This window comes from Salminus brasiliensis, chromosome 22 (genome assembly GCF_030463535.1).
Source record: "Salminus brasiliensis chromosome 22, fSalBra1.hap2, whole genome shotgun sequence".
In the NCBI taxonomy this organism is placed as follows: Eukaryota; Metazoa; Chordata; class Actinopteri; order Characiformes; family Bryconidae; genus Salminus; species Salminus brasiliensis.
In genome coordinates this window covers 21,495,745-21,510,863 of record NC_132899.1, presented here as the reverse complement: position 1 = coordinate 21,510,863, position 15,119 = coordinate 21,495,745, and the positions used below count along the sequence as shown (strand labels likewise).

The window sequence follows — 15,119 nt, the reverse complement described above, 5'->3', positions numbered from 1 at the left end:
GTATTTCTGTTTTTCTTCCTGGTATCCATGTCTTTATTGTCCAAAGAAAATATATCTTCAAATTTGAAGAAGGAAAAATTCTAATGTACATTAATGTAATGCAATTGTATTCAAAGTATACATTTCTTTCTGTGAATCTGTGAAACTCTGCCCGCAATGGAGAAAAACTAGTTTTGTCTAGCAAAATATATAGATTTACAGCTTAATTTACAAATATGTTTGCCTATGCTATTCATAAAGGTACTACAGTACTAGAAACGGTCTAAAGAACCTAAACAGACCTGAAGTGTACTTGTAAGAAAACCTGTATTCTAATATAAATATAAATAAATATAAAAGTAACAAGATTTTTTTTAATGAATTGGCATGAATTTGTTCAATTCTACCACCAAGACTTGCTTAAACCCTTAACACTCCAAGTCTTTTTGCACACTGACATGTATTATTCAGTACATACAGGGACTTCTGTACAAACTGGTAGGGCTAATCTTTGGTAATAGAAGTTTGTAGTAATGCTGTCTGGCCACCAGCCACTGTTTAAGGGGTTAACTAATGAAGTACTGCTTAGCCAAATCATGTATTGGATAAAAGCTACAAATAATCCCGGGCTTCCCAGAGAAGACCTTTGGAAATAATAAAAAGACCAAACTAAACATTTACTGCCCAATTAAATAGCCTAATAGACATTCATTTCACATTGATGCTTGTTAGTGTAATTTAGAAATTGCTTCTTTTATAACTGTGCTTTGAATCTTTGGGTTTTCTGTCCTTTTCTGAGGGCAAAGATCAAAATGGGTACATTATACAGTAACGCAATAACACATTGTGCACTTCAGTTCCAGTAAATGTAGACTAAGTTGAACCATGCTGGAGTATTCCTTTACAGCTCTTACTTTGCCCCATGCATCTTTCACTTGATATATCTGTTGGTTTGCTGTCTTGTCATTCTCCAGAGAATACACGTATGAACAGCATCCTCACATCGCAGACGGAGCCGTACGATCTGTCCTTCTCCCGCTCCTTCCAGAGCCTCTCACACCTGCCGCCTTCCTACGAGTCTGCCATGAAGGCCGACCTCAACAAGTACTCCTCACTCAAAAGACTGAGTAAGAGCCGGTTTCTCATTCGGCACGCTATTGAGCTTCAGGCATTTCACTAGGGTTGGGATCAATTTCTTTGAATTGCATTCAGTTCAGTCTCAGCGATTCAGCTGATGAGATGAAATTCATTTCATGATTGAAATTCAGTGATACATTTCTAAGCAGGCTCTGAAAACAATTAATTTCATTCACAGTATGAATTGAATTTGTCTACATAAACTGTTGGAATTGATTCCAACCTTGCAGTCTTTTGCATTTGTAGTCTGTAGCAGGCATGCTCTTTGGGATCATTTTGCCTGTTGCCTTGCGGTTGTACCCAACGCCAGTCTAACAAGCTGGATCCAGCTAATTAAGGTTTATAGAAGCCATATTTAATATTGGGATTGGAGTTCATTTCAAACACTGTATCTAAATGCTCTGTCTTCATTCTCTGTCCATGCTCTGCACACATTTTTGTGTTTCCTCTGCTTTCATGATTCATCTCATTAAATAATTTGCATGTCCATCAGGAGCTTTTTTGGGGGAAAAAAGAAAAACGTGGAGTAAATGAAGGTTTGGCATTGAATAAGGATGCAAGATACGGAATTTCTGGGCTGGTAGCGATCACTGATTACTAACAACATCTTGTAGCTGATATCAGTCTAATTGTTTTTTTATTTATACTTAATAGTAGTCAGCATAATCAGTCAAGCTCAAATCATTTTTAAGCATTGGCGTACCTAAGCTCTGGCTGTTGGGCTATAGCCTAGATCTTTTTTTCATATTTTGAGGATGATATTAAGCAAACTCATGTTGACCCTGATTTCTCACATAGACTAAGCTGTGTAACAAAGTGTAACCACTCTGCCCCTTGATTTTGAACTATCTGGCACACTCTGTCTTCTTTATTTCTCTCTCCAAGTTAGAGTTTACTTGTGAGTGCAGACTATGTTGCCAAACTCATGATTTTTATGCCAAATTGGTGTAATTTGAAAAAAACGGGCATGGCTAAAAAGGATAAAGTTGTGGGGCGTTTTTGGGCAAGTTTCAAAACTTTTTACAGACGGCAAAAAGATTTGATGAGACTTGATTGAGGACAGTATCCATATTAATTGGATAGGGATACAAAAGGCACGTTCAACAGAAAGACCCGATTTCATTTTGATTACACCAATCAGTCTTAACATTAAAAACTCTTGTCCTATATTGCGCTGCCAAAACTGCTGCCAAAGTTGTAAGATAAGACCTCCATGGATTGGAGGCCTTGGGCGCCCATGACACTGCCACTGGTTTACAGGTTGTCTGTCCTTTCTTGAACCACTTTTGGTAAGTACTGACCACTGCATACCAGCAAACCCCCACAAGACCTGATGTTTGGAGCTCTGATCCAGTCATCTAGCCATCACAATCTATCCCTTGTTAAAGCAGCTCAGGTCCTTACTCTTGCCCCTGTTTCTTCCATCCAACACATCAACTTCTACAACTGACTGTTTACTGCCTAATAGAGGACATCCTACCCTTGACAGGTGCCACTGTAATCAGATGACCATCAATTCACTTCACCTGTTAGTGGTTTTAATGTTATAGCTAAATGGTGTATAGGGCAACATCTCATCTGGGCCTGAGTCTGAGTCCTGGGCATTTGCAAGGTCCATCTATAGGCATGCACCTGATATGAACTGTGTTCAAATTGTGGTAAAACACAAAGATGTATCATCACTATATGATTCATTTTACATAGCCATAACATCGTCAGCCGACTGGCTGTTGTTGGTTGTGTGACATTCCTGCATCAGACGAATATTAATAATGAACTTTTCCCATTTATCAGTGAAAAATGTATTTTCGATATGTCTTGCACCCTTTGTCTGTACTGTGAATTAATGACCCCAGTCACCTAAGATAAATCTTAATGTCAGACTGGAAAGATGTGATATACCACTATCATATATGCACATTCACATTATTCTGCGAGGGGGAACGCATATTTCATAGGCCCATTATCCCTGTCAGACAGTTCGAACCTTGTTAAAGCCCCAGTTCAAAAACCCTTTCTAAAGTAAAGATTATTGGCGCTAAGGCTGGTGATTAACAGCCAGCACTATTTCATTTTTAGCTTGTATCACTGGAGATAACTTACTTGAGGCATAGGCCCACTGGTCTATTGATCTAGATGATGGTAGATTTGTGCTGTGTAAAAACGTCTGAACTCTTAATATTCCCTAAGTGAAGAGTAAATACATCTAAAGGCTGGTGTAATTGCATACGGAGGAGCTTAGAAAAGTCTGGCCCTGCACCCAAGTATACTGTAGAATACTGATAGACCTCAAATGAGGTGAGAAGTGTACCGCAGAATAGCATTGTTTCACTATATGGATTTTTATCATAGTGTGAACACAGTTATGTCTTTACCCTGTGTTAGTTACATGTAGAAAACTGACAACCTTTGGAAACCCTGCTTGTGTGGGTAGGCTATTTGAATACACTGCTAGTGTTGGCACGCTGTGATTGGTTTTCTAAAGCTAAAAAGCAACCTTAGTATAACCTTAATCATATCAAAATATTATGATCACCCCTGGTTTTGAGTGAAGTCTGCCCATTACATCAGCTATGTTGCGCTGGTGTGAGTTTTTAAACACCTCAGCGTCACTGCTGGACTGAGAATAGTCCACCAACCAGAAGTATCCAGTCAACAGCACTCATGAAGGACTAGAGGATAACCAACACAAACTGTGCAGCAACAAATGAGCTATGGTCCATGTGGACCGGCTAAGTAGGGCTGTCTAACAGAGTGGACAGTGAGTGCACACAGTGTTTAAAAACTCCAGCAGCACTGCTGTATCTGATCCACTCATACAAGGAGGTTAACAAAGTATGCAGAGAAGTTCTTTCCAAACCAGGGGTGGTCTTAATATTCTGGTATGACTGTGTATAACAACATATATGACCAATTGCATTTGATTGCATTAACTAATATTATTGTTGTATAGCATTATTTTCTTTGTAGTAGAAAATTGTTCTCTGCCTTTCAGCATCTAAAGCCACGGTCTGAAGGGACATGCAAACAATCACACACAGTCGATAATTCCTGGTGCCATATCCTGCTCAAAAACGTTCCCAAGCATTGCTACCCTTCTAAACATCCCCAGGCATTGCCATCCTTCTGCGGCATATCCTTTGCTGTAGTGAATAGCTGGAAGGCTTAGCAATGTCTGTCGTTAGAACTTCAGTGGCGTTCTCACAGACAGATTTTTTTGAGGGTGTAGCCACCAGACAAAATAGCCTCTATTCCTCTATAGTAATCAAACTTCTCTCCACTTATGAATCAATCACAGTAGCAGGTCTGTCTTAGCTTTCAGTTAAATAGTCTCAACTTGTAGCAAGTGCTTCACCAGTGTGTGCTGTTGTTTTCAAATGGACTGATTCATAATTAAAAACAATGAATCTAAACTTGCTGGTAATGGGTTGTAAAATACAGTAAAACACTCTTCTTTTCTACTTTTATTTCATAACAAGCTTGATGTAATCCATTTAATATAGGCTCTTTTAAAAATGACTATTACCTTAGAGTCCTCAGTGTAGTCGTTCACTGCATCTGTGTCAACTTATATCTACTATACACACACACACTGTTGTTTTGTGTCCATTTCTTTGATTTGAGGCTTTAATTTTCAGTTTTATTCTTCCCCAAAGTAAAGCACTCCGTTCCTCTCAGCCAGAGAGTGTGTATGAAGAGAACTGTCAAGTGTAACAGAAATCTCAAGGTCATCAGCTCCTCCAGACAGCATTCATTCCATTTTGGAAGAGACCGTGATTTAATTATTCCATCTCTAATCATTCAGTTACGGATACAGTAGTCACTTGGTGCCCTTCTGTGTGTGTGTGCAGGCGGGAAGGGGGGGATGGAATTGGAAAGACATTATAGGGCCTTTTGAGATGTGTTGCGAGATCCATTTTTTAGATTTACTTTATCCACCAAGCCACTGGATAGCTGGTTAGCAGTGCATTTAATCCTTATAGGCAAGTTTGTTCACTTGGTGGCCTTTTTTGCAACGTAGCTGGGCAGTAAGTTCTAGACATTTGAGATTAGGCTTCTATCTCAAGGGCGAGACCAAAGTACTAGAAAGTCAGATTACTGTTTCCAACACACATTTCATTTCATTTCAAATCACAGATAAAATCTGACAAAAACCTCATGAGTAGTTATAGTCGTCGGTTAAAAAGGCACAAAAACTTGAGGGGGGCGGGGGAGTGTACGCTAAAAGGCTCTATTTGTTGATGCCATGTAGAGCATTACGAGAGCATTTGGGTTTAGCTGAGTGGTTTTCCTTTACAGTAAGTCATTTTACCATATATGAGTTCTTCACACATGCATTGTAAATCTACATGCTTAATAGGAATCTTATACAGGCAGTTTTGGTTAAGCCATGCTGACTTGCACCCAAGGCACTAGCTGCAGGCTTGTTGTCTTTCAGACAGTATAGACTCGCGCCCCAGAGCTTTCTTTTATCCGTCATTTCTCTTGCTTTGAGCTCTGTCTTCAGAAGGCATTGAATTCGTTAGGAAATTTCAAGCTCAGTTTGATCCCACTCCAATGTGGAAGTCTATGCTTCACAATAGCATACGCAATAACCCCTGCCCATGCACAACCAACTGTCCAGTTGTCCACCAGAAATATTACACATGTACTATTACACGAGTAATATTATACAAGCTGAATTTCTTTCTCTTGGGGACATACTGTCATTGAGTCTGACGAGTATGACAGTAGGGCGGCACGGTGGCCTCTGGTGTCTGTGAGGAGTGTTCTCCCTGTGTCCCCTTGGGTTTCCTCTGGGTGCTTTAGCTTCCTCCCAATCCCAAAACCACATTTGGTAGGTGAATTTGATATACTATAGTATGTGAGTGAATGAGTATGTGTGTGTGTGTGAGTGCGGTACCATGGGATGGACTGGGGCTCTGTCCAGGGGGTAATGCTGCTTTTCACCCAGTGAATGGTAAAACAAATCCAGCTTGAAAGACACATAATTTAAACAGTATTAAACTGTTTCTACTCTGCATGGATCATATCATTTTTCGCCTGAAACCGAAATTTTTCGCTTCACTGTTCCACAGGTGACAAAGACGTGGACGACTACTACAGCCGTAAGCGGCACCTCCCTGACTTGGCGGCACGAGGCACCCTCCCCCTCCACATGATAAAAATGAACCAGATGAACCAGGAGTCACAGAGCAGTCAGCAGGCCCAGCAACAGCAGCAGCCTCCACGCCAGCGCCCTCGCCGCGTCCAGAGAGCCATGTCCCAGGACCGGGTGCTGTCCCCCGAACGTGGCTACGCTCAAGACTACCCTATGTCCCCCTACGGCATGTCCCAGTATGGTGGGCGCATCCTGTCTGACGAGCAGCTGCTCTCAGCTGAGCGTCTGAGATCGCATGAGCGCCTCATCTCGCAGGACCGCCTGCATGCGCAGGACCGCCACTATTCACAGGACCGCATCCACTCCCAGGAGCGGCTGCTGTCCCAGGAACGCCTGCAGCACTCCCAGGTAAAGGTGGATATTTAAACATTTTAGCTGTACAGTACAGTTTGTGAACACAGTATTTTTACATCCCAGCTGCAAACAGTTATTTTGTGATGAATGAAATCACAGCAGTATGGCATAAATGGTACATGACAGTACTTCAACATCTAGTAAGCTAGACAAATATCAGTGATGGCACATATTAAAAGTACTGCCATGAATATAAAAAAAAACATGTAGTTGTTTATTGTTTTAGATGTAGTGGCAATATGATGTGCTCAGGAATATATTCAGCCAAACTCAGCATTAGCCAAGTGACACTTGTAATTATAAAGGTGCGACCAAATGTTCTTTGAGTGATGCCATAGAAGAACCATTTTTTGGTTCCATAAAGAACCATGTTGAACCTTTAAATGAGTAAAAGTTCTTTAAACCTGCAAGGTTTTTATACACACATCTTATAAAAAATATATTATGGAACCAAAAATGATATTTTTATGTGCATTATGTAAAAAACCATTTGTAGCACCAAGGTAGGCCATGCAAAAATGTGCAGCATGGTTTTAAGGCCTTATAATGGTGTTATGATGGTGGTCTGAATTCTAAGTAACAGCCAATCAAAATGTACATGTTAATAGGCTAATGCATAATTAATGACACCAATGCTCAGTGCCTTGTTGTCTGTCAAAACAAACAAATGAGCAAATCTTAGAATCAGAAACAATAAAATACAACAACAGAAAAAGTATTTAATATATATATCAAATAAAAATAATATAAAAAAAGCAGTCCAGACAGATCAGGAGGAGCAGTTAGTCAGCTGAGTGTGTTTACATGCATAAAGACTTGCTTGTTTATAATTACGCAAACATTAGTAATGACACTATTTGCTCTTTAAATCAGCCCAATACTGGCGCTGTGTTTTTTGGAATCTGGGCCAGTCTGACATATCGGGATGTAATTTATCACACTGCTGATGGATATCATTATGTTGCCCTAGTGTAACCCAGGTTACTGAGAATCCCTACCTGATTGTTCAGCTGATGTAGTGATTTATCTTTGTGTTTTAGGCCATTAGTTCTCCAACTGGTCCTCAGGGCCCAACAGACGTTTGACATATTTTGGGAGGTGGGACAGAGCGAAATGTGGATCGTCTACAGGCCCCCAGAGGACTGGTTTTCAAGGGGCCACTATTTTAGGCATATGTGACTTAATGTGCTCTCTGTTTGAATAACTGTGCCCATTCCTGCTCCCAGGAACGCCTCTACTCGCAGGAGCGCCTGTACTCGCAGGACCGGCTGCGTTCCCAGGACCCGCTGCTGTCCCCTGATAAGATGATGTCTGTCAAGCGCTCCAGCTTCCATGGCGACAGGTCCATGTCCAGAGCCATATCCCACACGGACGTGTTTGTGCCCACCACGCCGGTCATGGACCGCTACAAGATGACCAAAATGCACTCGCATCCCAGTGCCTCAAACAGCAGCAGTGCTGCCGCTGCTGCTGCTGCCGCCGCCGCCGCCGCTGCTGCTGCTGTTGCACACAACACCTTAAGCACGAACCAGACGGCCACCAAGAGGCAGGCGTTTGCCTCGCGCCGCACGCAGACCGTGGAGCAGCTCCACTACGTCCCGCCGGCCGCCCAGCAGCAGCAGCACCATCACCACTACCGCACAGGCAGCAAGACCGAAGTAACTGTTTAACTCGGACCTCAGCGACCAGCCAACCACCCGAAAACCCGAGAGATGGCAGCGCCAGAAAGCCAGTCTGACCACTAGTCCTCCAAATTGACTGACCCCCCGCCCCCCGCCAGTGCCAACTCAAACACACTCAGACAAAAAGGCCCTTCCATATGCATACCCGTCATCCACCCTTCCACTCACCCACGTGTTTGTAGATCACATAGAAAAAGAACAGACTAGAGGCTTGCGTGGTTCGTCCGGACAGGAAAAACAGCACGTCCGTAGAGTTCTGCAGTTCTTAAGGGCTTTGCATGGAAACTCGCAGAGGACTGATTGCAGAGCGACAGAAGGTGTGAAAGAAAGAAAGCGCACTAGATGATGGAATTGTGATGAGAAATGGAATTGTGTAACTTTATAAATATATAAATACAAGATACTGTTTGTACTTCCAGTCCTAGTCATAGCTTTAGAAGTTCTTAAATTAAACCGATGTTAGCACTTCTATTGGTGCCTCTACGAAAAATGTTCCATTTCAATAAAGAAGTGGTTTTGTGGGTTAAAAAGCACAATCGATTAAATGCATTCGGGTTTTTTTTGTTTGTTTGTTTGTTTTTTGTTCTTTTTTGTTTCTTTTTCTCATCAGTTTGGTTAGTGATGGCTAGCACGTATCAGTTTGTTCTTTAATTAACGGCAAGTTCCTTTGCATAGAAGATTGTAAATAAGCTATTTTAGCCGCAGTAAATGGACAAGTCTGTTCTGGTTGGCATTTGTATTACTGTAGCTTTATTTTAGAGATTCAACAATTCTAGACGACCCACTAACCCAGTACCGGACCGTTTTAAGACGAATACAATAATGTATGTGTGTCGTTTCAAATGTGTTTGTAGGATGAGAACTGGGTGAATGTTGTCAAAAAAAAAATCCATGACCACTCTCGATATCTGGCTGTAGACTGTGCTCCAGTGAGTGACTCACAAGACAAATGAATATATTATGCTTGTTGTAGTAGCTTCAAATAAACCATCCTTATTTTTCTAAACATGATCCTCATTTGGAATAAATCTGTTGTGTGCCTCATGAAATGCCCATCTTCACATTATGACTTGATGTTGAGTAGATGATTGGGTACTGGCTCCTGTGCAGGAGCTAGCAGGTAAGACAATGCCAGTGTATTGCAGCTCACAATAACATTAGAGCCTGTTTCCAAAGTATCTAAGGCCTTGTCCACATGTCACAGCATTTTAGGTCACTGAAAACCAATGTTTTTGAAATGGCTCACCAGGGTGGAGGTGACGGAGATCTCTGATGTTGTGTGGAAGGGAAACACACAGCTTTCTGAAAACGATGACATCAGATTAAAAACCGCGGAAGACAAGCGTCCAGGCTTTTTTCTGTCCTGGCACCAAAGTGGTGGAACGAGCTGCCCCTGGATGTCCGAACGGCCGAGTCGCTCGCTGTCTTCAAACGCAGACTGAAGACCCACCTCTTCAGAGAGTACTTGGACGAATAGTTCTATGGTTGCCTTATTGTATTGTGTTTAGTAATGTCTAAGCTTGGAGGTATCTTTTGTATTAGTCTATTCTAACTAGCTGAGGTTTTCTTGGGTAAATAGCAAAGCACTTTGTAAGTCGCTCTGGATAAGAGCGTCTGCTAAATGCCATAAATGTAAATGTAAATGTAAAAACTTGCACATGCTTGTTGGTAACTAATGATTGGGTTTGCTCTTTTGTTGCGCCGAGACAGGATGGCCTGTGCTCAAGTTTGGAAAAAAGCTCCTAAACCTCCACTCCTCTGTAATTTAGAGACAGTGATGTCACCACAGCAACACTGCTGTTTAAACAAAGTGACAATCTTTGTGATTAGAAAATGTGCTTTAGCTATGTGTTGCATTTAGGTCTACTTTAGCCATTAGACTTGTTTTTTTGAGAAATTTTGAGGTGGTGTTCATGCCCCCTGCTGGGCTGGCAAGATCACCCAAGCAGTTTAGGGTCTTTTCAGAAATGCTGCTTGGAACACTATGTTTTAAAAAATATCTGGAGACATGTAGACAAGTCTTACACTGTTTGCAAGAAATAGTTGAAGGGCTACTTAAGCTCATTTGACACCAGATGCGGTAAACGCGTCAGTTAACATGCTACGACGTGTCCTTTGACACCTGCCAACACTTCGGATCTATTTTCAACAAGTGTTGTGCATGTGGTTTATATGCAGAAACAAAATGCAAATTTGCAAATGCAAAGGGGGAAAACATTAAACATCAAGCGTTCTCCTTATCATGTGCAGCGGCCCATGCATTAATGATTAGCTGTGTGGCACCATACCGGCTGGTTACTGACGTCTCTGTAAATATTGTGTCATGGAAGGATTGTAGTCATTGAGCCTGGTTGAGCGGGTCGCCAGCAAAAGCCATCATTTTCCATACCACTCTCAGAACTGCAGAGAAGATCCATTGCTTCTGGTTAGATAGTGTCTGTTTGAACCAGTCATTGTTTAGAAGCATCAACTTAGGACAACACCACTCAGCCGACCAAACCCACCCAAACCACATTTGAGATTTGGTAAATGATTTGAAGTTAGTAGCGATCAGTAAAGTTAAAATCATTTAATTGTATTGAATTATACTATTGACCAGATCTCCACTGGACTGGCGCCCTGTCCAGGCTCCCTTGTATTCCAGCATTGTGCATGAAGTGATATCAGATAGGCTCTGTGACAACCAAAAGCTTGGCCAGGAAGAAGTGGGTAATAATGGCTGTTACGATTAGCCACCTCAGACTGATACACAACCCCTCTTATGTGATTGCTACCATTAAGTAGCTCCTCCCTTTCCGTTTTGCATTGCATTGTGGGATATGGTGTCCACTGCAACCACACTTAAAGGCTGTGTCTGAAATGTAAGAAATGCTGCTGAGATTCAGACAGGATTCTGAGGAAAAAGGCATCCAGTGTTGTCTAATCTAGTATTTACTGGAAATATAAAAAAGCTAATGGCTATGAAATGGTCTGTCGAACTTGTTCAGGGCAACATTAGGCTGTATCGTTAGCTTTGTGATTTGGTTACAGAGACCTACACTGCCTTCTGAGACAGCATGGACAGCAAGGCATTAAGTCAGCTAATTACCTTCGGTTTCAGACACAGCGGTGAGGAAGTGGATATCTGAGTATACTCAACTTTGACACCTTTATGTATTTTACATGCTACAAACTCCTAAACTAGCTAGTATCACTCATTGATTGCTTATTGGGTTCAAGCTGTGCTAGCTACATTAGCTTTGTAGCTTTAGCACCAAACTAATGAAGATAACTTTGGACAAGCTGGTCTTGAGTGATTGACTTCATGTAGGGTAAGAATAAAGAGGAATTTTATGTAAATATCAAATTATTTTCATCAAACTATCACTATCACAAGAAACTTGACTCTGAATGTTCCTCAGGATTGTGTCAAAACATGTCTACAGGAGACAATTTAGCCTTAATTTGGGGCTGTGGTGATTCAGCGGGTAGAGCTCCGGGCTATTGGTGACAGGGCTGTGGGTTTAATACCTGGGCTCGGCAAGCTGCCACTGTTGGGCCCTTAAGCAAGGCCCTTCACCCTCTCTGCTCCCCGGACACCGCAGCAGTGGCTGCCCACCGCTCCGGGCATGTGTGCTCACTGTCCACTATGTGTGTTTCACTGGTGTGTATGTGTGTGTTCACTGTACGGATGGGTTAAAAGCGGAAGTCAAATGGTCTTGTCTTGTCTAAATAATCGAGCTCCCAGATTGAGGAGGGAACATTTTTGACTGGGGAATTTCCTTGGGGTCAGATAAAACCTGTGTGAACATTTTTAGATCTATGTTCTTGGAGGTTCTAGGTTCCATCCAGAACACTCCAAGCATCTGACAGTGATCCTATATTTTTTTAAAAGCTTACTTACGTGTAACATAATGGCATTGAATTCAGTCCATTACCAAACTCAGCCCTGCTTTCAGTCTCATAACCTCTATAGTAGTCGTGTCTCTATAGTAATGCTTTGAGAACAGAGAACCCTTTTAGGTTTTACCTTCTCCTTCTCACAGGGTGTTAAAATTGCAGTTCTCTTCCAAAGTGCACATTTTTCATCTTTTTTCTGCAATATATTTCTATGTGCAGTGGGGAAATATGCCAGCTTCTGGCAAAAATTTCTTCTTGCCTTCTCCTTTTCTTTTTTTGACGTGAATTAATACCTGGCACTTGCATGTTTAAAAATACAATCACAAACCTTATTTAAATTCATTGAACTTCAGGGGTGCAAATGCAATTCTCATGGCAAACAAAGGCTTTGGCATTTGCATTCCTTCTTGGGGAGGGACGTTACATTTCAAGCCCCTCGTTCACAGCAGTTCCCATCAGCATGTAGATGAAAATATGACACTTAAATGAAAGCGAGGCTGGGAGGCAGGCTGCTTTAAGAGGTGCCTCAGAAACTGGGAGCAAAGGCCATCTCCAGAGCTTTCCCCACTGCACAAATGGCTGCTGACTAAGACAGAGTTTCCATCTGAAATAATGAAAAGCTTTCACCGGGTCCACCCTCAAAAAGCAATGTCTTGTTCAGCTAAAGTACAAGCTCTTTGCATTTGAAATTTTAATCCTTGCTGAGTTGATGTATAGGACGAGTGCTCGTAAAGAATTCTGAACATTTGTCAGTGTTTCGCACCGCGTGAGTGCAAGGACCTGTGCTTTTATTCAAACAGGCTTTCAGCAGCGTAAAACGACATCTAAAGTGATGTAAAGCAGGATTTTAAACTGGATGTCGCATTTAAAAAAATCAGATGTATATTGTCTTCTACCAGGTGACTGTACATACAGTCAGAAACTGCATGTATCTCTTGCTAAACCAGTGTGAGGAAATCTCAAGCTCAATCTCAACAGGCACAAGCTTAAGGTTCCTCCATGGCCCCTGACCTAAATGTCATCAGAAGTCTGTGGATAGACTTCATTAATAAAACAGTCCAAGAACCTCAGATACTTAGTTGTTCCTAAGGACTGACCATGCTGGGTACCCAAACTTTTGCTTTGCTCCTTTTTTTATTTTTCTTCATTTGAAACAGTTAAAACATGTAAATACATAAATATATAATACTGCTTAAAGCAACATTATGTAGCATTTGTACTTTAACAGCTTCAAAGCCATGTTGGTGCTCCACTGACCTGTATTGGGGATGATGGCGCCACCTTGCCCTTTCCGACTGTAGGGGGAGCTTAGGAGCAAGATATACCAAATATCGCATAATGCTGCTTTAAAATATTAAAGTAATCTTTCAACCTGAACTTAATGCTTTTCAGAACCTGGGTCATCGTTTACAACTTTTAGCTATTCACTGTCACAGATATTTTACAGAGGTGCCCAAAACGTTTGCATGCCACTGTAGCAACAAATAGGGCTCCACGGCTATTACAAGTCGAAGAACCCTCGTTTAGTACTATATAGAAACCTTTTTGCTTGGTGTTTAGTTTAGAGCTCACCAACCACCAGTCAAAGCGTGTGGAAACTCGTGTCATTCTGAAATGTGTCGCTAAATCAGAATCATCAGCTGTTCTCATAAAAGGAGTGAATTCCAAGATTTAAAAAAGTAGCTGTTTGGGTCTTTTGAAGGGGGAAGAGGGGGTAACACGAGGGTCCAGCTAGAACAGTAATGTAACAACTCACTCACTGTAGACAACTTGTGGAACAAAATGCAGAAGAAACTGAAAATGTGCTGAGATTGGACAAAAAGCGAACTCTGAAGAGCTAAATGCTCTAAAAGTACTTCATGCATAATGTTCTGGCACATAAATAAGAAATACAGGGTATTAAAAAGGCCATTCATGTCATGTCCCAAATGAGGCAGTAAGTAATAAGCAGAGCAGTAAGTTCTTCCAGGTAAAGGTGTAGCGCTGATACCATGTTACGGGAATTACCCAATGACTCATTTAATATTACCTACGCTGCACCATCACTAGCTTTTGCATTAGCAATTTCTCTGGACTGACCTGTAACCTAGCAACCAGCATTTGCTGTAGAAAATGATTAAGGCGCCTTCGTTCTCATTCTGGGCACGAGCCGCTGATAGATTTCTCCCCAGGACTGATGCTTTCCCCCGCAGCATGTTCCCCACAGCGCCAACTTGCCCCGTGCAATATGCAAAGACGGATTTGCCAGCTCCCCGTTCGGCCCTTGCGAAGTTGAATGGTGGTGGCGCAGAAAGTAAAGGCCCTACAGCAGGAGAGGAGCAGCGCATGGGCACTTCATGACTAACAGAGTGGAGCTGCGTTCCTGCAGTGTGCAGAAATCTCTGGAAGCAAGCTCTCCACTCCGCTCTGTGGTATCTGCCTCAAAGCCTGCACTCAGCTTAGGGATTTGGGCCCTGCACGGGTTTATTTCTTTTCTCACTCACGGGGAGTTATCTTTGCACCTGCTAGCTGTGTTTATATGGCTTCTGTGTCTCTTTATCAGTAGCAAACCTTCAGGTCAAATGTAACCCTTAACACTTAAAGGTCCAGAGTTACTGGGGTGTAAAGTCATAATAACTGCATAGGGATTAATGCTCTATACCAAGAAGTTCCTTTTCCCCAATTTAGACACTGCCTCTTCCCCTTTACTAACCAGCTCTCTCCTTATCACACAATCTTACCAAGCTGGAAGGATGAAGGCTAGTGTGAAGTTTACATAAACTATTTAAAAAGACATATGCATTTTTGTCTTTCTGTCTAAAATGAATTTAGAATAAACTTTTCCCATTTTAGGTCAATTAGGATTACCAAAATGATTTCTATTTGCCAGAATAATAAGAGATTCCCTTTTAAGGCAATTTTTTATTACATTCTTCAAAGTCAAATGT

General features: G+C 41.8%; 2 protein-coding genes across 8 annotated transcripts in view; one reads left to right on the top strand and one right to left on the bottom strand.

Annotated features, from left to right (window-relative positions):
• shisa6 (shisa family member 6) overlaps nt 1–9,319 on the top strand; it is a 79,312-nt gene extending 69,993 nt beyond the window's left edge. For 5 of the 6 annotated variants that reach the window (XM_072666678.1, XM_072666677.1, XM_072666676.1 and 2 more), the window contains 3 exons: nt 954–1,106; nt 6,195–6,625; nt 7,858–9,319. In XM_072666678.1, the coding sequence (XP_072522779.1) occupies nt 954–1,106; nt 6,195–6,625; nt 7,858–8,301 (1,028 nt within the window). In that variant the 3' untranslated portion in view covers nt 8,302–9,319. The remainder of the gene's footprint in view (nt 1–953; nt 1,107–6,194; nt 6,626–7,857) is intronic. The other variant, XM_072666679.1, reaches the window with a different exon arrangement.
• The window catches only part of dnah9 (dynein, axonemal, heavy chain 9), a 193,444-nt gene that overhangs the window by 37,681 nt on the left and 140,644 nt on the right, over nt 1–15,119 (bottom strand). The gene's annotated exons all lie outside the window — the stretch shown is intronic.